General features: G+C 41.1%; 1 protein-coding gene across 3 annotated transcripts in view; it reads right to left on the bottom strand.

Annotated features, from left to right (window-relative positions):
- Positions 1–26,916, bottom strand: part of Ocrl (OCRL, inositol polyphosphate-5-phosphatase) — a 50,830-nt gene that overhangs the window by 6,334 nt on the left and 17,580 nt on the right. For 2 of the 3 annotated variants that reach the window (XM_087600195.1, NM_001108256.2), the window contains 15 exon segments: positions 26,554–26,664; positions 26,053–26,139; positions 25,361–25,478; positions 25,113–25,274; positions 23,593–23,694; positions 22,130–22,244; positions 20,333–20,449; positions 20,041–20,228; positions 18,063–18,174; positions 14,852–14,961; positions 13,595–13,730; positions 10,606–10,716; positions 9,853–10,018; positions 9,375–9,610; positions 1,650–1,673 (listed from right to left, as the gene is read on the bottom strand). In XM_087600195.1, coding sequence (XP_087456321.1) covers positions 1,650–1,673; positions 9,375–9,610; positions 9,853–10,018; positions 10,606–10,716; positions 13,595–13,730; positions 14,852–14,961; positions 18,063–18,174; positions 20,041–20,228; positions 20,333–20,449; positions 22,130–22,244; positions 23,593–23,694; positions 25,113–25,274; positions 25,361–25,478; positions 26,053–26,139; positions 26,554–26,664 — 1,895 coding nt within the window. 3 annotated transcript variants of the gene reach the window in all.

Genomic DNA, 26,916 nt, shown 5'->3' with positions numbered 1-26,916 from the left:
AACCTCCAGCCATGCAGCTTTAGGGGAAAGGAAAACGAGCCCTGGTCTCGATGCTTGCAGAGGCAGCGCACCCCAGCGGCACCCAGGTGTCCTCCTAACATGGTGCTCCTCAAGAAGCACTGATGAATTTCCTAAGTTGTTGTGCCCTTCTCAGGGAATAAAGAGAAGGGGGCAGTGATCACTGGTTACCATTTCAAATCTCTCTACATACCTATTTTCACATTTCTTTCCCTGGGATGCTATGTCTTGATATTCACATTCTGTATTCTTGCTGTAACTTCTAGTGGTGCCTCATTCCCTGATTTCATTCTGGCTGTATGGATCCTGCAGGCATCCACCTGATACCTGAGCCCAAACACGTCATAATGCATTCTACTAACTTGCTGGGCCAAACAGAACACATGTACAGATTCTGTCGCGGATGCCTCCGAACTTAGCATATATAAGTTATTCATCATTAACTCATATACTTTAAAACAATCTGATATCCAACTGTTGGTTTTTTCTGTACTAAGGCATCAAGACAACATAAGGTACTGTTTAAGCTGAATAGACAGAACAAGGACTGCCCTTAACAGAGAGGAGCAAAGAAGCAAAGGTGTCTTAAGCCTTAGTGGTTTAAAAGGTTAATAAAATGTCAGTAGGTTATACGCAGCATCTAGTATCCACTTCTAGATTCATGCGTGATAATTGGAAATGTCATACTTGTGGCTCTCAAGTCTAGAAAAAGATACAATAAGAAAATGGGGGAAAGAATATTTACAAAAACATGTTCTGTATATTATTGTGAACTCCTAATGTTCAAAGGGAAACCAAGACCCCTGCCTTCTTTCACAGGATGCACTCTTTGCCTTATAAGCCTTCACTTTGTAATCTTAATGCTAAGGGTTAAAGCAGCATTCAACTCCACCCATTGGAGAGGCCCCTGAAACACGATGAAAGTGCTGTGTGGAATATCTGTCCAGTTTCTTCCTCTGCATTTGGCAGCCCTGACGGGAGCCTGGCCTCTCCAGTAGAGGATGAAAGAGGTCATGAGGCACTACGGAAGGGCAGTACCCCTGGATAGTCAGAAAACAGTACCTGCCCTTACATTGTGGTGTTCAGGAGCAGTGGAACTTTTTATAGCATTTTCATCCCTTGTGACATACTTTAGTGTGCACACACATGTACACGTGCATGCATACACTAGTGGCTAGGGATATAGCTCAATTGTTAGAATGCTTATCTATCCTCTATCGCAAGGCCCAAGTATGATTCCCAGGACTGAATAAAACGAGGGGTGCTGTAATCTCAGCACTGGGGAGGTGGACACAGGAGGATGAAAAAAATTAAGGTCACTCTTTGCTACCTAATGAATTTGAGACTAGCCTATAATACATGAGACCCTGTTTCAAAAAGAAAAAAAAATGCACTCTTGAGTTTTATTTCTTTTACATACAGAATATTAACAACTTGTCAGATATGTCAACATTGTTCCTATATTTTGAACATACTTCAAGACACCTTGCAGGACATCAGTGGTTATTAGGAAATTCTCACCAAATCACAGGCCTCTGATATGAGAATACATAGGGACAACTTCCAGGGACCACAGTTAAGTGTTAAGCAAGCACAAGGAAACCTTCATTACCACCAATGGATTGAATTACCTTTTCTAGGAAGCTGTCTTCTTCCTGAGAGCAGAGCAGGAGAAAAGTCATTGGCAGATAGACAATGATCAGAGTTAATTCACAGTATTAGCAACAGCTCAGTATTAGGTCTTGCTAGCTTGCTAGACACAAAGGCGCTTAACAGCTCTGAGTCCTTCAAACAATGAACACTGAAAATGAAACCCATTCCCCACATGCAAAGTTCTTTGTCACACCTCCTGTCCATAACAGTTCACTGAGATTATCACTAACAAAACATCCTTCTCCAGGCCTTGACCATAGGCAGTGCCCTCTGGAGGAAGCTGCCTGAGGCTCCAGCCAAGCCTGGTGCTGCATCTCCCTGTTCACCCATCTACTGTCATGCGCAGTTCTTACCTTGTCCTAAGGCTGCGTCCATGGAATAACTCAGCTTCAGGTCTGAGAGTGAATATTCAGAAGCAGGGATACTTCTTGTTTATTTCTACTTTCACTTCCATATACTCCTTCCTTTCACGCCACTCTCATCTCAGCTAGCCTTCCAAGTCTCCAAGAGTCCCCTTGAGTTTTTTTCTCTCACCCTTTAGCCACCCACCTCCTCCAAAGTGTCTAGACTCCCCAGATTTGAAGACCAACTAAATGTAAATGGACTTTATCTCAGAGCTTTGTGGCTCAGGGTATCCACCAGTTCCTCTAGTTTCCTAGTGGGTATAAAAGACACAGGAGAAGCAGAAGCAATAGTGCCTTCATTGTACTTGTCATTTCTGCACTCATTACAACCCAATGAGAGGGAGAGCAGCAGCCATGATCACCACCACCAGAGGAGGAATCTCTACCATAGTCGAGCAAAGGGTGTATATACAATGCCACTTTATCTGCACATCAAAGTGAAACATTATTCCCATTTTAAAGATGAAGAAACTGAGGCTTTGAGAGGTTAATTATTTGCCCAAGGTCACGCATAGGTAATAAGTGACAGAATCAGGATTGGAACCCAGGTCTGACTAACCCCATTCATTATCAGCATACTCTCTTAGACAATCAGAGAGGACAACATAAGTGCTTTCGAGATAGAGAGCAGGGAAAAGCTGTGAGAGTACTTCTAAGATCAGCTAAGGAGAGTGAGAAATGTTATTCACAAGGCAGCATGGTTTATGCAAGGAGTATAGGTATTGATGATAGACAGGCCTGGGTACAAGTCTTCCTTCTGCCTCATACTGACTTGGTAGGGAGCCCAGGCAATTTATCCAATTTTGTACTGTCTCAGTGTCTTTGTCTCTGAAGCTGGTAAAATATTTTCCTCCTAGGGACAGTGAAGCAATCTGAAACCAGGAGGAGTCTCTACCCCAGAGACTCTCAACTGGGTTCTTCCTGATCCCATTAGAGACCAATGAGAAATCAAGTAGAAATCACATCTCAAGTCTGATAGGGCTAAGGAGAAATCCAAGTCTTCGTGTCAGAGAAGCAAGAGTACCTGGTGTGGGAATGAATATGTATTCCCTGACATTCCAAGTGACATTCTCAACCTATTTTCCTGAGCTGTTCTTACATAGGCAATTAGGGGTTTTAGTATTGTTAGATACATCATGAATTAAGCCTGATTTTTTGAGTTTGCCTACATTTAAATACCTTAGGAAATAAAGATGTCAGAGTCCTAGGTATGCATAATCCTATCCTTTTGATACTTCTAAATGTGAAGTTATTTCTGAGTACCAACAATCTAATTTAACAAAAGTCTGCACCTTTTATTACATTTAGAAACACTTGTTAGTAAATCTGACAGACATTACATTTGTCCTCTGATGAGTACATGCCCACGATATAACAAGCAAAACAAAGCAGGGAGTTTGCATGCTATTGTGTCAATCTAGGCCCTGAAGAAGTTTCCTTTGAGTGATAAGCATCTACAGGTACAAAGGGCTATGCAAAACGCGTTCTGATGGGGGCAGTGACAGATAAGGACAAATTAAGGAGAAAGATGTGGTTGGTCCCTAACCCTGGTGTCTAATTGAGTCTGATTCCTCCTTAGTCTTAGAATTTACAACCTGATAGTCTTATAATTCATATGTAAAAGTTCCCAATACATGGCTACTAGTCCTTAAAAAGAATACAGGATTTTTTTTTAAGCTGGCGTTAGGACCCAGAGCTGAATGCATGCTGGGTAAACAGTCTACTACTGAGCCACATCTAAGGCCTTAATCCACAGGATTTTGGGGACAGGATAGTGGAAGTAAGCCAGGCACAGTGGTGTAGGCCCGTTATGGAGTTGCTCAGGAAGTTCCCAGGAATGCTGAGTTCTGGGCCAGTCTGGACAATATAGCAAGATCCATGCTCTAAGAAAAGGTGGGCGAAGCAGAAAGAAAGAAATGCACAGAAACGTTAAATGACAAGGTGACTAAGAAGAAATTACTCACTTTGTTTTCGGGAAGCTGAACTAACTAGAGAATGTTGAGAGAACAGTGAGAAACAAAATGTGACACCGAGTGACAACTTAATATGTCTGCATTGTCTGCAGCAGGCATTGAAGAGCAAGGACAAAATCACCCCCGCTTGAGCAGTATTACAGAATGTTTAATCTAGCAGACCTAAATGGGAAAAAATGAAGTGCAGAAAAAAGGGAAACATGAAATGGATATCAGCATCCGTCAAGCAGGAGAAAAGAAACACCTTAAAACTAACATGGCGGCCCATGAAACAGCTAGCCTGTTTGCCTCCAAGCGTGATGGACGACATAAGTTAAATCTCTGGAACTCACATAGTGGAGTAAAAGAATCAACCCCACAAAATTGTCCTCCAACTTCCATAAGTGAGCTAAATCAGTCACTGGATCAGTTTATTACTAATCTGGGGCCTGGGAGATGGCTCACTTGATGGAGGTGAATGTATGTAGACCCAGTTCAATCCTTAGATCCCACAAGGTGGACGGAGAGAAGCAACTCCCAAAGAGTTGTCCTGACCAACACACCATAGATATTTCAACTTAGTGGACAGACAGTGTCTTTTAGTAGAAGAATGCTTGTCTGGCATGAATGAGGCGCTGGGTTCCACCCCCAATACCATAAACCTGAGGAATGGAAAAAGGACACTGTAAAAGAGGAATCCAAAGGACTGCTAAAATGCTAAGAGAAAGACAGCAAATTGAAATGCAGAGTTTCTTTCTTAGGTGGCTGCGATGACAGCTCAGTGGTTAATTCACTTGCCACACAAGTGTGATGGCGTCTGCATCCCCAGAACCCAAGAAAAAGCTCCGGGGATGTGGTGGCCCAGCTGTTCTTCTAGTGTTAGGGAGATAAGAGATCCTCAGAGTAAGCTGGGGAGGAAGATTAACCATATCACTGAGATCAGGGGTTATCTGAGAAACTGTCTCAGTCAATAAGGTGGGGGACAAATAGAACGTGATTCTCGTCATCAAGGAACAGGCTTCACATGAATGCATATGCACACACACACACAAATGTACATGTATGTCACATATGTTTGAAAGTGTAAAAGGGAAAAAAAAGTACAGGGAGCTTACTTCTCCGGATGTAGGCATAAAGGAAACAAATGAAAATTACTCATAAACCAATGCTGGCCTGAATTTTAGAGCCAGAAAAGTCAGTTAACCTCCACTAAAAAAAGGTTATTCTGCCCTGGAGTGACATGACACATAATAAGTATAATGCAAATCATTCCTTAGCCCAATATTTACTCTAAGAAGAATGTTCCCAGTAGTGAACGTAGATAAATAATAGAAGAGAGTTCTTTGTAAGTAGAAGATTCAGTTCATAGTAGTGAGGACTAAACCCAGGGCCTGGACTATGTTAGGAAAGTGCTCTCCCACTAAGCTGCATCTCCAGCTTCCCTGCCCACTTTCAACTATTTATAGTAGACAAAGTTTGTCAAATTTCCCTCACTAGCCTTGATCTTGGAATCCTCCTCCCTTTTGTCTTTTAAGTAACTGGATAAAAAGTGTATGTCACCAGACCCAATTAGAGGGTTCAAATTTAAGAATAACTATATGAAAATCAAAGCTCTCAGAAGAAATTTGATATGAAATATACAGAAGAAACAAATCATACATGTAAGAGGACAAGAAAGGAGTTTTTAGATCGGTAAGAGAAAGTAAACAGAGAGAAATGATCCCTGGCATCAGATGAATCACCAAGTTCTTATCTCGGACTTTATATCCTTTTCCTCATTGGCACATTCTTCACCCAGCCTTCTTTTTCATGTTTGTACTTGCAACCAAAGTCCTTAACGACTTCTGGCACTTCAAGCCTGTTCTATTTTCTACTAGCTCATCCTATATGCACCATCAAATGTTTTCTTCTAATGTGCCAATTTACAACTTTGTATTAGCCCTCAAAGTCTCCTGAAGGTTCTAGATCATCTCTGGCCCATGCGTAAGTGTATCTCTTGATTTCTAGACCACTGCCTGCCTCTATCCTCCAGAGCTAGTCTCACATATCATAATCTGACCCTGCCTTCAAGAGAAATCTCATAATCTTCTCATGGTGAATTTTCTCTTGCTTTACATCCTTTATTCAAGGTGCACCTTACTTCAGGAAGAACTTATTCATTCAATACCTAAATAGATGTCTGCTTCTTAAGTGCCCTGACGTGACTGGAAACATGTCTCTGATCAATCCAAGTCACTTCTCTAATCTATTTTATTCATATGTACTGAACTTCTAGATCATGTTAATGTTACAAGCATCAAGATAACAGTGGACAGATTCTGAGGTTGATTTTACAGAGATTGCCTGGTGACTCAGTAAGCTTTTATAACACACAAAGGCTTGAGTAACTGCTGGAAAGGCAAGTATTGTGAATAGAAATTACAATCTCCACAACATTCAGTTTAAATCATTTCCCAAAATATTGACTTAACCAAATACAATGAACATCAGCCACGGAGATCATTAATGTTCAAACTATGAATGAAGTCTTCTATTAACCATGACTTAGAATTTAGTTAGACAGTGCACGTAAGTATACTTTCATGGTCACTAAATTGCAGAAACTCACATCATCTCCACACTACTTTATAGCATGTAATAAATATTGATGATTATCCGGTTGTTAACATGTTAGTCAATCAGAAAAATTAAGCCTTTGTTCTGAAAAAGAATAAAAATAGTCACAACAGCCAATAATTCTCCTCCATTCCTCTGAGCCTAATTCCAACTATCCTAGGAGCTGTAGAATCTCTCTTACTGAAAATGGTTGGAGGAACAAAAGGATTTATGCCAATGCTCTCATTTCTAATTTGGTAGGAAGGAAATGGAACACAGAAACCTTTCTGAAACAGTTCATGGAGACAGAGCACAGGTACTGAACTCATTTCCGGCTCCATCATGAATTTAGAGCACACACTAAACAGAGGACATGGACCAATATTGGTGGCACTGTCTCATGGGTTTGAAACATCCTGTTAAGTCCTGGAAAAACCATGAGACCTTAAGAAGTACTTTGGACTTGAAATGAGAGGAAAGCTGTTCAGCTTTTAGGGCCCGTTTACTGCTCCAAAACAGTATGGATAACTTCCTCATTGATGAGACACACTAACTTTTTTTTTTTTTTGGTTCTTTTTTTCGGAGCTGAGGACCGAACCCAGGGCCTTGCGCTTCCTAGGCAAGCGCTCTACCACTGAGCTAAATCCCCAACCCCGAGACACACTAACTTAATAACACTGAGAGGCACTAAGCCATGGAAAGAGCAAGAACTCTGAAGCCCACAAAATAGGACCTTTCAAAACGAGCACACGATCATGAGTGTATAATTTCATAAAAAAGCCATTCTGTAATTACAGATGACCAAGGTTCACTCACTGTCTTTGACCCCGAGTCGATTATGTCCTAGACGAGGGAAAAGGTCCCTATGCTGAGCCACGATTCCTCTAATAATTTTGATACTTTCTATTTATGGTTGAATTACCTGATAATATATTTTTTCTATAGGAAAAACTTTTAAAGCTTGTTGAGCCTCCTGGTCATTCCCAGAACATGGAAAAGTTACGGCCAGGGTACTATAGTGCTGCTACTTCGATAAAAATACACCTTTTGTCTCAGACTGCTTTGATAAACACGATAAAAATGAGTCTTTTGTCTCATACTGCTTTGAGCATTTTCTTTATCCCACCGGTCTTTTACCTGGATGTTATGATTTCCCATCTTGTGTTTTATGGTTTTTGTTTGTGTGTGTTCTTGTTTTCTTTCTCCTTTAAAACATTCTGGTGTTTTTATTTGCCTACTTGTTTGCTTTCTAGAGACAGAGAGAAAGAAAGGGTGTGGAGTTAGGTGACTGGGTAGGGTGGAAAGGATCCCAGAAGAGCTGGGGGAGGGTGAGCGTGATCAGCCTCCATTGTATAATTTTTTTTCCCACCAAAAAATATGGTGGTAGAAGATAAACAATTTCGTGAAACAGCAGACAGACAGGATATTCTGTACAAAAGGGTTTCTTTCAAACACAGGTAACACCTCCCATCATGAGAGCTCTATGGAAACAAATGACGTTCCAACGGCGGAATGCGCTCTGAGTCACAGGTGCAAGGATTCCATGGCAACGGCACAGATTACATTCAGACAAGCCAGCAGGCTGCTGCTGCTCTAACCCTTCCTGATGGACCAAACAATCACGAGCTGTTGCCAGGCCACAGCACCAATGTGATTTTATATTCAAATGGTAACACGTGGCTCTTCCCTTCCTTCTATCTGGAGAAAAAAAATGCTAAGTGCCAATCAGTACACAAATCCAACAATAGTTCATTTAGCAGATAAAAATTTTAATAGGATGACTTGCTATTAAATCATGTTTTTACTGAAAATAATATGCTTTTTTCCATACAAGAATAGAGACATTATATAATAACTTGGCTTGGGAAAGAGGACGGGTATAATTCTTTTTATTTCTTCCTTGAATCACATTAAGTGAAGAAGCTTCAATATATGTTATACCCATCTGACTTTATATTTCAGGTGGCAGAGGGCCTGCGTCATATGCAAGTAGCCCTCGATTTGGTCCCCAACACTGCATAAACCAGATATGGTGGAGTATACCTGTGAACCCACACTGGGGAGGTGGAGGCAGGAACATCAGGAGTTTAAATTCATTCTCAGTTGAAGAGGAAATTCAAGTCTAGCCTGGGCTACCAAAGGAAAAGAATGCTGATTCATAGGCTCTGTATCTTAAGACTCTATTACCAGTGGTGAATGGGGGTGGGAACCTCTACTTTTAGTAAGCGCCCCTAGGGACTATGATGCAGGTTCTGTAAGCACCCATAACAGCCTCTGCTCTCAGCAGCAGCCAAGTTTGATCTGATAGACTGTAGAGGGATACTGGAGTGGATGTCAGAAAATCTGGGTAGTAGATCTGTCATTAATTTATCTGACTATGGGCAAGTGAATCCCTCTGGGCCTCAGTTTTCTTGTAAGCACAATGAGGATAATACTGCATGGTGCACTTACCACACCTAGCATACATGCCAATTTATTCAAAAGTATGACGAGCTTAGCGAGAGGGGGTCTTTGATCTCATTTTGGAGGTACAATACATTATCTACTATAGTCCCCAAAGAACGACCGAGGAGTCTTCTCCTTTTCCCTCCTAGGCTTATTTTAAACAAAGGAGTGCTAAGATAAAGTGACATTCTTTTGTATCATTTGTCAGTTCCCATGATCCCAGAGGAAGAGAGAAGGCACAGAAATAATGGGGACAAAACATGCAAATTAAATGTAAAGAAGGCTGATGGCTGAGGATGCGTCTCACCAAGTCTATGAGTTTGGTGACAGGAACTTCTCGGATTGGTCTTTTCATTCGGCACAAAGCCTCCAATGAGGTTCCAAAGCAACTTGGAAGGTAATTCCCACTGATGGTCAAGAAGTAATCTTTTCCTCGATCCAAATGGAGGACAAGAATATCTTCAATCTTATCTTCACCAGAGTTCAGGATGGTTACAGAGTCTTTGCTGACGTATACATCAAGGGAAATGTCTATTGTCTCGTCTGAAAGGAAAGAGATGGTGCACTGGAGCACAGATCTTTCCTGTGGAAAAGCAACTGTCCTCCCAAACGAAACACAGAACCACCAGGCAACAACAGGGAAGAGATGGGGCACACAAAAGAGGTATCACCGGTACAGTGCAGGTGAGAGACAAGTGATTAGAGAACAAGAAGTTAAGCCAGAGTGGCGGGAGGCTTGAGGAGTTGGTATGTAGCAGGCAGACAGTGGTAAAGGGGAAACTCACTTGGCTCCAAGTAGCCCTCAAAAGGTTCAGCTCGAAGCCATGGCTTGCAGTATTGGGTGTCATTAAGCTTAGGGATGAAAGAAAAATGGCAGGGAACCTGTCCATTGTTGCTGATCTGGAACTTCTCCTTTTGCAGCTGCCGAAACTTCACATTCTCAAACATAAACTGGGGAATAACAAACACACAGACACAACCATGCATTCGTAGTAGGGGAAGTAAGTTGGATTATTGGTAGACAATATGAATCAAGAATAAGGTAATCAGCTATAAAACTACCACATGTATTCACAGACCAAGACAACTTCCTATCATTGACTCTCAGACGTTATTTAGCTCACACCAGCAGAGATGGCACTGACCCTGTTCAAGGTTCCTCTGATTGTTCCAGGGATCCTGAGAGGGACATGATCATGGTTCAGGGTGCTCATTCTCTGACTGAGCTCTGTTCCTCCAGACACGTGAAGTAAGCACCAAACAAGAGTAACTAATCTGAAGGCCTCCAAGCTGCTAGGTGCTATTGTATGAGTCTATTATGCATTATTTAACTCGTGCTCCAGAAAGGGGAGCTGAATCTCTGAGAGGCTGTGGTCCTTCGTGTGCTCCTGCATCTACCAAACTGCAAGTGAGAGTAGGACGCAGACAGTCTGACACTGGTGACGATGATTTTAACCTTGATGCCCTTTAAAGTAATGGGGTTTCCTTAGTGTTATCTACAAAGGAGAGGAGACGGGAACCTGTGTAGTTTTGCTCACCTCTCTCCTGCTAAGGTCTAATGAAGGAAGGAAGTCATTTTCCATTCTGTCCATAATGCGTACAATATCTTCAAAGACCTTCCGATACCGCCGTTCATCTACAACCTTCACCTAAAGGGGATGAAGGCACCGTTTTCAGCTTCACATGCTAGGAGCTCATCTCCATCAGGGATTATCTAATAATCTAAAACTGGGCACTAAGGGAACACCTTTAAAATATGCTATAGTATGTTCAACGCCCTCAAATACTTTACTAGTCTGCTTTACTCATAAGTATACCTTTCACTCAAAGCTCCTGAGTGGGGGGATTAAAGGCATGGACCACCATCACCTAGCTGTCTCTAGCAAATTTTAAAAGTCACTAAAAAAACCCCTAAAGTAATAGGCACTATATAGATAATAGGCATTATAAAAAATACACTTGGGGGAAAGGTAAGGTTAATTGCTTATATTTCTGGAAAAGTCCAATTTGTAAGAAGCATGATAATAGTACATATTTGGTGAGAAATTTTTGTAGCTCCATTGTTAATTATCTGACTGTGGAGAAAATGGGATAATTGGAGTAAAAGTGATTTCTTGCAGTGTGTAAAATGACAGCTAAAATACACCCACTGCTATTTTTTTAACAGGCATGAAATAGTAAAACTGCAGAAAAATAAGATTAAAGCATTTAAGTCCATTAGTTGCCATGGACATTTTCAGGAATCAGGTAATTGTTTAGATTACATAATAGACTGGCATGGTGTTAGTAAGTGCAGCTAGCGGCCACTTTAGAAAAAAGCCACCACGAAATGTCCTAGAACAAAACCATGACAACAGACAAGTCATTTGGACTAACAAATGGGTTAAGAAAGTTTTCAGATGACACAGAACTTCCAATGTCCTCACATAGCTGTATTTTTTAAAATATTAAAACCTTATGCAAATTAACATTAAAATTTAGTACAAATAATGTAACATGTCATTGTCATATTTGAGACATCAGTTTCCTTTTTTACCTAAAGACTTGAAAATGTTTAAATATTTAAGTGGGGTTTTGGATTGGGGTGTAATATGAAAATATTCCAAGGAAACACAGCAAAGAAATCCAAGGAGGCTAGTGTTTGGGAAGAAATACCTTCCTTAAATGGATTAGGGGGTACATGTGAGGACAAGTGGACATCCTAGACAAACAAACTGGACTTGGATGGGTTAAATGTGGCTTTTGAAGGCATGTTTTATCAGGATATTAGAATTATGAAACCATTGTGTGGTAGCGGAAAGAACACAGATACAGGAGTTAAACAGCCTGAAGATTTGAATCTCAGCTCTCTTCCTAGTTGAACACTCTCAAGGAAGTGATTTTTAAAGTCTTTGGGTTTTTATTTGCTCCTCTGTGAAATGGCAAGTATTTAAGTGACCACTGTTGCAGGAAATAACCAACATGCACAAAGAACCCGGCACCATTTCTAGCACACAGTTAGAATGTAGGATTAAACACAGGGCTAGTGTTATTCTTATGTTAAGATTTCAAAGTGGGGTGGAAAGGGGATGTGAGTAGAATTCAGTGATTCCACATGTATTTAGAAGGCACAAAGCCCCACGTTTGATTCCTAGCATCACATTAAAAACAACTACAGAGAGTAGAGGAAGATAACCTCTTGCCAAGTTGTCATCTAACCTTCATACATCCCACAGTACATGCCCTTCAATAATCATATAATAAACAAAAATAATAACTGCAAAAGTGGACAAAAATGTTATTGGTTGTCTTGAAAATAATTTAAATATGGTCTAATACCAAAAACTAATTTTGTTTCCCAAGGAAATGCCCTAAAATCTTTTAAAAAGAGGACTGTGCAGAGTGTTTCTGTGTGTGTGTGTGTGTGTGTGTGCGCGCGCGCGCGCGCGCGCGCGCGCTGTGTGCTGAAGGGATGGCTCAGTAGTTAGGAGCACTGGCTTCTCTTACAGAAAATCTGAGTTCAATTCCTAGCACCCACATGGCAGCTTCCAGCTCTCTGCGACTCCAATTCCAGGGGATCTGACACCCTCACACGGACATACACTTAGGCAAAACACCAGTGCATATAAAATAAAAACAAGTAAATAATTTTTTAAAAAAGCGGACTCAGGACAAAAGTTACCATAAGACACATGGGTGATTATGTATGTCAGCAGTCCTTGAAACTGACATAAAAAAAATCTGTCCTATTATGCTCTTTGCATGCATGAATCCACATGAGTTGGTCTCATTACCAACATACTTTGTAGAGGAAGAGACTGATACATGAGGATATTAAATAAATTGTCTGTAGTCCCACAATTACAAAGTGGTTGACCTGGAATGCAAAAGCACGTAGCAGACTATCAGGTCATCCTAGTAAGACCCACACTGGTTATATCCTGATAGGTTACAAGACCACATGTGTGGAAAACCCACAAGAAATAAAGTATAAGTCAGCAAGCTTGTAAGATAATTTGTACACTCATAATACATCTAAAAATGAGACAATGCGGGGTTGGGGATTTAGCTCAGTGGGAGAGCGCTTGCCTAGCAAGCGCAAGGCCCTGGGTTTGGTCCTCAGCTCCGGAAAAAAAAAAATGAGACAATGCATTTATAATAGAGGCAAAACATTAAATAACTGGTTATAAATTCAACTCAAGATATAACCAAGTTCAAAGCAATATGAAACGTATACTGTTTGAGAGGAAGATGTCAGTGTAGCAGACAGGACTATATCTCTTATGAGTAGATCTGATCCTATTCTGATCAGCCTTTGCCGACACAGCATAACATAGCCATACATCAGTAAAAAGACTGGACTGTTGCGATATTTGAGGGTAGTATTTGAGCCTGGTGAGGGAGTGCTAACCACTCAACTCTGTAAATGATGATTTGTGTAGAGATCATTTATGCCATGCTGGCTTCTGAATCCACTCTATATGTATACAGTGCTCTGGAAATGGTTACTTAACACACGAGCAAATGAATGAGCCATCAACTGTTTACCCCAATATGGAACAGGGCGCTAACAGGTTTGTGGTCACTAGTTTTGAGTTCCATGTGACTCCGGTAATGAAGTTGATTAACATTTATTCCTCTCCAAAGAATTCGGTCACACCAGGCTGGGACTCGGCATTTCCCACTGTAAATAAAGGAAGGGGTCACAAATAACATACCACACAAGGGTAATAGCACGCATTAGTTTAGAATCACATTCAGCCTCTTTGTATGTGCTCCCAGGGAACCACACATTTCTTCCCAGAGGACTCCTATCATCTTTCCTACACTGCAAGCACTGATAACAGCCTGTGTCTGCTTGCCAGCCACTGAACTCCTAGCAATACTGCCCAGTATAGAGTATGTGCCTAGTAGTATCTAAAGACTGAATAGATGCTTTCCCTAAATGTAGGTCTGCATCTTAAACAATGTCACCATAGGTGAAAGTGGAACAATACCTTCTTAAAATGGCCTTATAAGGTCAAGGTTCCATTCTGAACATTTTTTCTTCCTTGGCCCTACCTGACTGCAGTGGTGCTTCCTAATAGATAACTAATGGAGTAGAAAACTACAATCCTCTGTTCCTAGAGTGGGTTTAATCTCTGGATAAGAACAGAGCTTTCTCTTCTAAACCTGAGCTTTCATGGACACATCTAGCTTCTTTGCTAGAACTAACACGCATACATGCGAGCCTGAGCACAGAACAGTCCTCAGAATACTGATGGCAAGGAAAACTTATTCATCATTCATTCAAACTAGAAAAGCTGTGTACACTCGATCTAGTAGGTGACTCAAATATTCTTTATCAGAGCTCTGGAGCTTGACCTTCAGTGGCAAAAACCAAGCAAAGTAAACAAGGTCCCTCAGTGTCCTTCTTCTATTGTGGACTGGGTCCCTGGGTACACAGGACAACCCCCACTCCTACTGCCAATTCCCCTACCCATCACCCATATCCCATGTAATGATCTTAGAGTCTGCAGCAGCTGAGTCTGTCCATGGATTCTTTTGTCTTTCAAGTTCCTGACCCACCTAGGAAACTAGGAAAAACAAACAGATGTGGTAGACAGGCAGGTAAGATGGACTTACTGACTGGGTCACTCACTACTTTTCTGGGGAAATGAGGAAATCAAAGGGACCCCAAGGAGTCATCCTCTCTGTGTATGGAGTCATATAAACACAGTGCCTAGCCTGGCAGGAGGGACATGGAAGGACACAGAAAAAAGATCAAGCTTTAGCCTTTCTGTGAGAACATTCTCATCACTTTACCTGGAATCCCATCTGTCAGTTTTAGAATCATACTTGTAAGTGGGAATAAACTTGATTTCCCCTTCATTGAAATCCACAAAAGCTTTTTTCTGTGTGCGCTGAATGTTTAACTACAGACAGAAAGAAACACCACATAAGCATAGCAACACCATATCAACCTATGTGATAGATTGACTGGCCACTGTTTCCGTTCTAGGTATTCAGTTCTGCAGCCTTTTCAACCATGAAAAAACACACAGACAAGATTTCTTATCTTTTGAATTCAATGTCAACATTGCCATAGCATCTGAACTCACCTTCTAACAACACTTATTAGCACACCGCTATTTTATTCCCAGTTTTGTGGCCAGGGTAAAATCATGGAAACAAGAATTCAGAATAAACCCACATTACATAGGACTGGGCAGGAATGATCTAGCATCATTATCACTACAACTAAAAGCACACAAACCTTGAAAGGATAATTTTGAAAGCAATTTCAGCAAGTAATGGTTTTTTCTTAATGGGTGAGTTGGGGATATAGAGATGGCTCTGTGGTTAAGAGAGCGTCCTGCAATCAGAGAAAGAACTGGAAGAGCTTGAAGGGGCTCGAGACCCCATATGTACAACAATGCCAAGCAACCAGAGCTTCCAGGGACTAAGCCACTACCCAAAGACTATACATGGACTGACCCTGGACTCTGACCTCATAGGTAGCAATGAATATCCTAGTAAGAGCACCAGTGGAAGGGGAAGCCCTGGATCCTGCTAAGACTGAACCCCCAGTGAACTAGATTGTTGGGGGGAGGGCAGCAATGGGGGGAGGATGGGGAGGGGAACACCCATAAAGAAGGGGAGGGGGATGTTTGCCTGGAAACCGGGAAAGGGAATAACACTCGAAATGTATATAAGAAATACTCAAGTTAATAAAAAGAGAGAGAGAGAGAGAGAGAGAGAGAGAGAGAGTGTCCTGCTCTTTCAGAGGGCCCATATTTGTCGGATGGCTCACAACTACCTATAACTTGAGCTCCAGTGGCCCCATAACTGCCTTCTGGCCTCCATGGGTACTGCACTCACATATACAGATCCATACTCACAGACACATATACAGAGTGATCCTCCTGTCTCTACCTCTCCCTGTTAATGCTGGAGTTATGGCTGCATAGGGTCGCACTTGTTTTTCTGTGTGGAGGCTAGGATCCAAACTCAGGTCCTCATGCTTGCAGGGAAAGTATCACCTCTCCACCCCTACAGCCCGGTGTTTGTAAAAGTTATCCTCACTCAGATATTTCACCGATTTCTATGAGACGGTACCCAACTGTACCCTTTCTGCGTGCAAGAAAAAGGAAATACAAACAACGTAGTTGCTCAACTTTAGTGTGAAGGTGGCTATCTAAGGAAGGCTCGCTATAAAAACTGCTGTACTGCAAAACTCCTGAATTCTTACAGTCTCTAATGCTTAAACTCTCACGAGGAGACATTTAAACCAAGTCAAACCATTCTTTCCTCATTAAGAAGCATTTACTTTCATTGCAGTAGCACGATGTTCCGGGTCCATTGAAATCAGCATATCAAAGAGATATGTATACACACATTTACTGTGGCACTATTCATAATAGCCAAATAGAAGGAACCAAGAGGAATGCCTGCTAATGGTGACTAGATAAGGAGAATGTGACACACATATATTATTCAGTCATAATGAACAAAATACTGTCATTTGCAGCTAAATGGATGGGCTAGACAAAATGAATGTTAAATGAAATAAGCCAGACACAGAAAGGCAAATGTTACGTTTTACCTCTCAGGTGTGAAAACCAAAAGAAATCAATCTGAATGTAGAACAATGATCATCAGAAGGATGTGGGGGAAGGTTGCATAAAAACAAGCTGTTTGATTATTATGGCACTGTAGCTCTCCCCACAGAGTTACATGGATTATGCAAATGTTCCACCACTGAGCAACATTCCCCAGCCCCAAGAAGCTGGAGTTGATTATTGTATTCTGAATATACTTGAATAATTTCTTCAATATCACAAGAAACACAATGACTGTGTGCAATTACTATGTATTAACTCAATATGAAAGGACATGAAGGAACATTCACTTTTATTGGCCAGTACAATGATTTTTATGATCAAGGTGTGTTGATACCTACTAGCAGTGCCAGCATTTAGGAAGCAATGGCAGGAGCCCCATAAATTCAAGGCCAGCCCTAGACTATACAGCTAGTTCTAATCTGGGATAGGCTTTATAGTGACACTCTAGCACAGAAAGAAAAGATAAATGTATGAAAATAAAAATTCAACCCATTTACCAGGTTCACATACCAACATAGTGGCTTATATACATAGACACTTGTTTCTTGCATGCTGCGCTACATAACTGATGGTTTTCCGGTTTTGTTGTTCTTCTTTGTGTATATGTGAGTGGGTGTCCATGTGGGAATGTGCAGACATCAGAGGGTAATATCAGGATGTTTTCTTCAATTGTGTCTCTACCTTATATTTTGAGACAGGCCCTCTCATTGAACAAGGAGCTCACAAGGGTGGTTAAGTCCTTGACTACCCCTGCCTGCATGCCCCAGAGCTCAGGTTACGGACATACGCTACTGAGTTTGGCTTTTACATGGGATCCTAGGATCCTAACTCAAGTCCTGATGTTTGTGCAGCAATGACTATATCCAAGGAGCCACATTCTCAGCCCTTTACACTGGGTTTAAGATCAACAGCTGAATAGCAGTTAATGCCATCAATCAGTTCCTCTTAGATTATAGCATGTGCCATTCAATCCAAACAAACTTATGCCAGTTTTCTAGTCTCTCTTACAGGACCTCTTTCCCTCTTTTATCTCCAAGCTGTTGTCCAGCCTGCCAAGCCATCATAGAACAATTTTCTCCATCCCATTTGCTAAACTATATTAGCCCAGCGGAAGGCCCGTTTCTCTAGGAAGTATTCTCTAGCTAACTTCACCCATTCTCCAGCCCATGGATACAGATCTCTAAAATTTCTGCTGATAATGACTTACTAAATAGAGCTTACATTTGCTTTTTGTCACCAACATTATCTCCATTTAATCTTAGCACCTAATCAAGGCACTCCAAAGCTCTATATCCCCAGCCACAATATCTTACAAGACAGTACGAACCTGCCACTGCTTCCTAGTATAAACCATGTCTACCATGTGTTGATCTCGTAATCCTACCAATCTCTGCCACTCTTACTTCACTTACCTGGTCGAATTTCAACAGCTTCTGAAGCTCATTTTTATTAATAAGACTTTTCACCTCATTGGCATCAGGCATGCAAAGTCTGTAGTTCAAGTCTCCCAACCAAATGACAACACTGAGGACCAAGAAATAGATTAGTACAGACTAGAAATAGATTAGACTAGCAGTAATTAAGATTAAAGTCAATCAGATGGGGAACCGAGAGAGAAGAAAATGGGTAGATTACTTTTAAGGATCTATTTATCACTGACAAGGGACTTAAAGCTGTAATTAATTCTTTAGGGGCGAGTACTGCCAAGGCCTAAGAAAGACAAGAGATTATAGAATATCTGGGAAAATAGGCACCACCACATAAAACCAAATGAAAATGGGGGACTACAGTATACATATGGGATTTGGAAGCCAAGGAGTTAATGGACTGAGAAGCATGCAGTTTACTCGCTGGATTAGCTTCAGAATTTTGTCTGGCTGCCTGCCAGATCTCCAGGCGAAGAGAATCTTAATGCATTTTGCTTCCCAGAGCCCTGAGGTTTTTGTAGCCTCTCTGTTAGGGTTTGCATGGTGGGAATGACTGACAGAGCCCACCAGGAAAATTCAATCCTAGATCTCCACTGTAGCCAGCCTGACAATACCTGTTCAAGACCTAAAGTTCAAATTGTCCGAAAGAAGGAAACTGGACCTAAGTCCTCAGTCCTAGCACGAGTACTTGAGATATGCTGAGAAGACACTGAAATGACCACATCAAAATGGGTCCCTTCTAAGCCACTGCAAGTTCTCAAAGGCAACAGGAAAGGTTTGGATTCTTGGGGAATAAATTTATGAATCACTGGGGTCTTCATGGTCATGTATTTCAAGACCTTGACTCTGCCCCCATGAAAGAGAACTCTGTGATTCCAGTTTTTGTGACAATACGGGCTCACTCAAACACCACCATTGTACCCATTCTTTTCTTAATTCTGCGAATAATCACTACTTCGAATACTCCTAAATTATCTTTTGATTTACTATAATTGTCACCTCACACTGTGTCTTCCATATCATCCTCTCAGAACTTCAAAGACCAATATCCACTTCTATCCCCACCCAACCCATTCTTCAATGGCCCTCTACTTCTGTCCGTATCAACTCTCGTTTTTTACAGACCCATCATTGCCACCCCTCTTTTTAATCACCACAACCATTAAAAAGAATAATGTAGATATGTGGACACAGAGTTGGAAAGAGATAAATAGGGTAAGATGTTCTCATACAACAAGTATGTATGTCTGTATATGTATGGAGAAAAGTCTAGAAGATTTTCACTGTTCAGTGAAATGATACATACATGTCTCCATATCCTTTTAATGTTTCTACTAGATGCACTTAAAATATAAAAGTAAAAGTAAATTTTATTTAGCCCAATACACCCAAATCATTAATGTGTGATTCATATTTTGCAAATTAAGGTTTCCCACATTTTCCCCTTGCAACCTTCAAAATCCAATATAGTTTTTGCTTACAGATCTCTCAGTTTGACTAATGACTTTCAAATACCCAACAGCCAGATGCTGGCTATCATATCAGACAGCACAGCTCTAGAAAGGTTCACACCCAAACGACACCCAAAGACAGTCTCCTTTGAGAGAGGGACTGGCTGGAGAGAACAGAAGATAAATAAAGGATTTAAAATCATATATATTCATTTTATCTTTTGTTATTATACTTACAGTGAACATTTTTATTTGAATTAAAAAAGATGACTCTAATTTGCAGATTTCTTCAGTGTTATTTTAGAACCTACACTAATATAAACCCTTTTTTCTCCCAGTGCCAAACCTTATTTCTCTGCCTCAATGAACCTGTTATTTCTAAATAACTTTCTCTTCTTTGTGACCCAAATCCCCAAATGGTAATCTCTCACTCTTCATAGCTCTATAGCTTTTTACCCTATTTAATCGCTGTTCTAGCTTTATCCAAAGGCCACAGAGAGGTAACTGCTTACTCATGCTTCATGATGTTCACTTGTGGGAGAGTCTGATTGGGGACTGAAAAGCTCATTCTCGCACAGATGTCTTTATAATCCTGGTTCCTTCGTTCAAACTCTTCCACGTGGGCAGCCAGGTGGGAATTGACAATGCAGAAAGTGGTGTTGTGGAACACAAATCTCATAGCTACTCCACCTTTGTTTCCCTGTTAGACAAAGTAAGTATATATATAAAGTTAATTAACATGAGCAGCAATTGAATTTTGCATAGATATAAGTAATAGTCAAATTAACTGCCAAAGGAACTCACCATTTTCCCCATGATTCCTGTTCCGACTGTTTCTGTAGCAATATCTCGGATATATTGACACTGATCTTTTTTGGCAAATACGAGAAGCATCATCCCCACAAGGCGGACCAGTTGAACCTATGAATTCCAGAGAGTTACTAAGGGCTAAAATAAGCATCACTCTCTGCTACATAGCTAACTTCCTAGGATGTCCAATGAGATGATTACTAATGTTCAAATCTAGATCTGCATCCTCTAATTTCCAATCAGACCCCATAAATTGGAAACTAAGATTCTCTGTGGAAGCTCTAGTCTGGCTTTGATTAATAAGAGTTAAAAGCCTTGAGGGACAGTGCATAAGTCTGTTTCTCTCTCTCTTTCTCTGTCTCTCTGTGAGTGTATGTGTCTGTCTTTCTGTGTCTGTCTGCCTCTCTCTGTGTATGCCTCTGTCTCTCTGCTTCTATTTATCAGTGCTGAGGGTCAAATGGAGAACGCTGAGCATGTCATGCAGCTATCTCCCACTGAGCCATACCCATCACTCTGTAGCCCGTTGAGAGCATATTAAAAGTTCAAATGGTCACTACGTAAACTGTTCAAAACCATAGATGACTTTGTTTGAGTTTGGGACAGTAGTCTTTTTCTTTTCCAAATCAGAAATACATTTAATCCAGCTCTATCCAAATTATACAGTTCTTCACAGATCCACACTTAATTTACATGATCAAGACTGAATTTTAATGGTTCAACAAGCAGCATAGAAAATGGCATGCTGTGTTTTTTCTTTTTCCTTTCTTTTTATTGGTTAGAGTTATTTGTTTTCTTTCTTTTTTTCCCCCTCCATCTTTATTGAGTATTTCTTATTTACATTTCAATTGTTATTCCCTTTCCTGGTTTCCAGGTCAACATCCCCCTAACCCCTCCCCTTCCTTATGGGTGTTCCCCTCCCCACCCTCCCCCCATTGCCGCCCTCCCCCCAACAATCTAGTTCACTGGGGGTTCAGTCTTAGCAGGACCCAGGGCTTCCCCTTCCACTGGTGCTCTTACTAGGATATTCATTGCTACCTATGAGGTCAGAGTCCAGGGTCAGTCCATGTATAGTCTTTGGGTAGTGGCTTAGTCCCTGGAAGCTCTGGTTGCTTGGCATTGTTGTTCATATGGGGTGGGACAGTAGTCTTAAGATGAACATAACTCCTAGTAGCTAAATGCTCCTAGCAGATATCTTCTAAAGACTAACAAATTGGACCACTTTGCTCAAGTCAATTCTTGACTGACAAAGAAGTTCAGAATGTGCTTAAATCCCACAATACTGCTATTCTTGTTCTGAATTGAAAGCATCCTCTCTGCGCCCCATATACTTCATACTGCTCTTCTTTTTTTTTTTTTCTTTTCTTTTTTTGGAGCTGGGGATCGAACCCAGGGCCTTGCGCTTGCTAGGCAAGCGCTCTGCCACTGAGCTAAATCCCCAACCCCCATACTGCTCTTTTTGTAGGCATTTCATTCTGGCCATGTTGGAGGACAATCTTATATATTTTTACACAGACAGATCAGTTAGCTTATATGTAACTATTTGGATTATTAATGTAAAAGCAATATATTGATTTATTCTAAAAAACTAAATGATGAAAATGTATGATCAGAAAGCTTACGAATTTTTTCTCAGAAGTAACTCCAGTAGATTAGTCTCATATGGCGCACGCAGTATTTCATACGGGGAAGAAGTCAATTATTTAAGCCTTTTGGAAGAGGTTCAGTTAATGGATGACTCCCAGTGAGTTCTACTTAATCATCTGCTAAAAGCGAGAACCCAGCGCAGCTTACCTTTTTATACTTGGCCTTCGAAGGCAGACCCCTTTCCACAGCCATGGCCCATTCTTGCTCTTTTACAGACTCAAAGTAGAAAAAGGCTTCTGTGCTCAAGTCCAGCTCTTGGAATCTGAGGGGAAAAGAGATGCAGGCACTATACACAGCCACAACTTTCCTTAGCTACATCCTTTCCCATTTGCTGAGACATTAGAGTAAAGAAAAAAAAGAGTATGAGATAAATTTTACAAAAGGCACATAGATTTTCTAGAGAATCCCCACCAGTACATTCATAGGTTATACAAAAACTGAACAATATCAAAACTCTCATAGTGAAACTTGTCTTTTACAACCTTTGAATAATCACTTTGAGAATTGATCTCATCCGTTTCTACGATGAGTGGTTCCCTGTTAACGGTTTCATTCATGTTTTCTTTTGACCCACAAATTAACCCTCACATATAGTGCACAGCAAGATTTCTTTTATCAATCAAGCTTTAGAAAAAATATGAAGCTCAAGGCTGGGGAAATGTTCCAGTCAGTAAAGTGCTTGCTGTACAAGTGTGAGGATGTGAGTTCAAACCTCAGCATCCATGCAGAGAAGCTGTCTGTGCAGGCATGTGTCTGTAATGCCCACACTGGGGAGGAAGCCAGGGGAGGAGCTATCTCTAGGCAAACTCCTGGTTCAATGAGAGACCCCATCTAAAAAAATAAGGTAGATAAAGCTTTTATCATAGAAGTAGGTGGCAGCTACAGGAGGGACTCATAACTCGCCAAAGTGCTAAGAATTCATGATGGCAGAGGGCTCTGCCACTATGGGACATTTACATCACACAATCCAAGGCTCAGGGACACTGGAAAGAGGGTGTGGCAAGAATGTAAGAGTCAGAAGATGGGGACATGTACAGCAAAAGGACATCACGTGGATGACATCACCATGGTTCCCCTCAACTCAGTACAGCTGTGGTTGTCTGACTAAGTCCTGCACAGATTGGGCCCGTCATCATTTCATCATGAATGGGGGAGGGGCCCATGAGGCCCTACCCCTTTTTAAGGGACAGTGGGCAGTTAACCGTTGCTGGTGGAAGGGGTATCACTTTCTTTGGTGGGAAAGCCACCGATGAGTTGCTCTAGTAAATAACATCCCATCCATGTTCACAAAAGAAACTCCAACTAAACACAGTGGGTTGTACATATAAAGAAGACATGAGTGTAGGAGGGAGTTTTTTGAGAAGAAGGTAACAGGGGTGCAAACAACTAAAATTAATCATATATGTATAAGTTAAATGTTTAAAGAATTAAAGAAATGGAAAGGAAATAAGATGGAGAGTGATTGAGCAAGACACCTGATAACCTGTGGGGTCACATGCACACACCCACATGTGTACACACACAAACACACACACAGATGAGAGGGGGGCCACAGTCAGGTTACGGTAACACCAAATATAGGAAAAGGAAGGTCCAGAAGCGCTCCTTACCCAATGCAGTAAATATCAGGAGGATTTGGATCACAGTTCAGCCAAGGTTCTAAGCTGCTGTCTGGAGACTGGCCATTCACATTCCAAGTTCCAACAAAAAATCTAATAACATTACAGCAAAAAAGATAATTCAAAAACAAAGATCAAGTTGAAACAAACACAATGTTGCTTTTATCACTTTTATGAATGGGTATTTTGATTAACATAACTTTTAAAAGTGTTTTGCCAGATACCTAACAAAAGAACTCTTGGAAGCCAGGACTCCAGATACATATGTAGCAGAGGATGGACTTTTCTGACATCAATGGGAGGGGAGGGACGCTTGATGCCCCAGTGGGGATGCTAGAGCGGTGAGTGGGTGGAGGAGCACCCTCATTGAGGGAAAGGGGAGGAGGGTGAGAACGGATGGGAAGGGGGGATTGGTAGAGGGATAACTGGGAAGGGGGATATAATTTGAAATGTAAATGAATAAAATGATTAATAAAAAAGAACTCTTGAACATATAGTATAAAGGCATGACTTTATTTTTTCTCCATTTTACAACGAGCAAATCAACTAAAAGGAACTAGGTCTATGTTTTAAACAAACACAACTGTTTTTGCCAAATTTCCTTTCAATTATACTCCATCCAAATTCATTAAGAGAGAGCTTCAGGTTAGGGTGGGAAAGAGGTATCTTGGTGCTAGAAGACATGGTCTCATGCGGCTAGCTCTTCTGTAAGGAGCTATAGCTAAACAACAACAAAAACCCCTCACTTCTCAAGGATCATGAGGACGACTGTGGGGAATATTGATGAGGCAGATAATGGATGAAGTGGGAAAGCAGAAGGGAGGAGACACGAGCAGTGTGTAGAACTTGAGGAAGTGCAGTTGTGTTTGAATTCGAGGAAGTGATGCATGGCAGAATACCATATGGGTATCTTGGATTAGATGGGACATTCTGTCTAGGAATAGCACACTGGGGATACATGCCATGCCTCATCACCTCCCCTTTCTACCAAATATATCAGGGTCCAGAAAGGGGATATTAATGAGCAAAGGTGAAAGGAAAACTAATAGAAAAGAATTCAGGACAGACTGTCCAGAGGATTGGGGCAGATTTTAGTTGATTTATCAAAGCAGTAAATTTATATATGTAGTAGTGGTAGACTTTAATTTTTCAATACTGGCTGGACAAGCTTCAGCTGGCCAGATGAGACAAATACTTATTTATCGAAGGTATTACAGGCCATTTTCCAATTATATATGACTTTGCCCATTATATAGAAGTTTGACTTATTCCTCTAAGCATGGATAGAAATATTAGTAGACATCATATCATTAGCAGTTAGGAAATTGAAGGGAAGCTATAGCTTATGCATGATTTTAGATATTTATGTTTTTAAGCAAGCAGAGGCAGGAGCCCAAGTCAGATAATCACTTCTGTATAGAGTGCTTTCATTCTTAACGAAGCTAACATTGTTACAAGTCAGGACGGTTGTGCCTAAAAGATTAGCCTCAGTGAGTAGAAAACAGACAAACCTGAAAGACTGGATGTTGACATACTCTTTCTCTCGCTTTGCAAGGATGTGTTTGATGAGACCCTCTCGCTGGCCAGATTGGCTGTTTGGTGCGAACAGCTTCCGCATGGTATTGGTCACTTTGGGCTGTTCTTTGTTTAAAGCTTCCTTTTCACGTGGAAGCCTAGAAAAGAAACCATGGATTCAAAAGTCAAATTGGCTAAAATGTAAGCCTCTTAGAGGGGGAAGTATGTTCAACAGGGGACTCACATTCTATTTGAAGAAGGTGGAGGGGGTGGTTCCCGATGAATCCCTGTGGGGGGATTTTGTGTATTCATTTTTTTATCTAAATTCATAGATGAAAAATTATCTTCAAATCCAAGCAGTCCTGAAGGACACAAGACCCAAAGAAAAAGTGAAGATAAAGAGACCGTCCAACATAGCCAGGGTAGGTGAGGTTTTTATTTGCTTATGATTGAATCAAGGTATCAAAGGTGTAGGAATCATTTATATTAGGGTAAGACTCATATTCATCCCAGAAGCACTGACATACTAACTGTAAGAAAGTTATACCGATCTGGAACCTGAATAACACAAGGCAACATTTATAGAGGGGATTATATATCACTTGCCTTCCTTACATTTCAACAACGTCATCAGGTAGGTACCATTAACATTTTTTCTACATTGTAGAGAAGGAAACAGAAGCTCAGAGGTGAGTTACTCAAACAATATGACATAATTAGTAAGTTTCAGACTTGGCATTCAAGCCTAGGTTGTCTGGCTGTGAAGTCTGTACTTGTCAGAAAGAGCTACCACACCACAGAGCAAACCAGGAGGGAAGCATTTGTGCATGGCCATGGAGTCAATGGTTACCCCACACAACCAATTCCTCTGAACTAATACTATCTACTGGCTCAAAAATGGTCATAGCACCCAGAGATGAAGAGTCTTTCCGATACCTGAATAAGCAGGTTTATCCTTAGTGTCTAATTTCTGGTACCAGTTAGATGAGTCTTTTTGTTCTGGAACAAGAAGCTGTGACTGAGCTGGAAAGACAAGATTTAGGTCAGAAACTGGGAAGACCATCACTAAACTACAACCCATAGCTATCCATTTATTCAGAGTCCTTGAATGCATAGTCAGCAGGATTCTGAAAAGGAATAGAAGACACTAAGGAAATACCAACAGCTCTGAGTCATTCTGGGCAGAAGGAGGGGGACTGCAGGCTGAAGTAAACTACATGCCATGCCATTGAGTTTATCGTTTTAAGACTTGTTCCTTAATCTATCCCTGGGTTCATTCCTGAAGAAAAAAAAAAGAGCTATCAGAGCTCAAGGGGCAGGGTGGGGGGTGGGGGGATGAAGTGGCGCTTTGCTAATGGCTACCTGCTTCTGAATCAGCATGTGAGCATTTTACTCCCATTGAAATTGTGGGAAGGAAATTGTTGAATTTTGAGTTACCTTCCTGAGCAGCAAGGACCTCTGAGAGGAACTTCAAACAGCGTTCTTCATCAGGAATTTCAAAGTGGCGCTCTCTGGTCCAGTCTCCCTGTACCCGAATTTTGCAGCCACCTTTAAAAAGAATGAAACCCACAGATCCCTAGCTATGGGATACAATGCTTTATTAATACTTTATTGTGATAATATTCTCAAAGTTTCTGGTAAGAAGGAGGTCCAGATTACAAATAGTCCAGACCTGTCCTAAGGAGCACATGCTGAAGAGCAGGGGCTCCAGTACTGTAGTGCTGGAGGGGATGAAGCAGAGAAGAAACCCTACAGGAAGAGTACTCACTGCTGATGAACTGTATCTATGAGCAGACTAGC

Source organism: Rattus norvegicus, chromosome X (genome assembly GCF_021556685.1).
Source record: "Rattus norvegicus strain SHRSP/BbbUtx chromosome X, alternate assembly SHRSP_T2T, whole genome shotgun sequence".
Lineage (NCBI taxonomy): Eukaryota > Metazoa > Chordata > Mammalia > Rodentia > Muridae > Rattus > Rattus norvegicus.
Note: the sequence above shows the minus strand (reverse complement) of the source record. Positions and strands in the feature narration are given on the sequence as shown.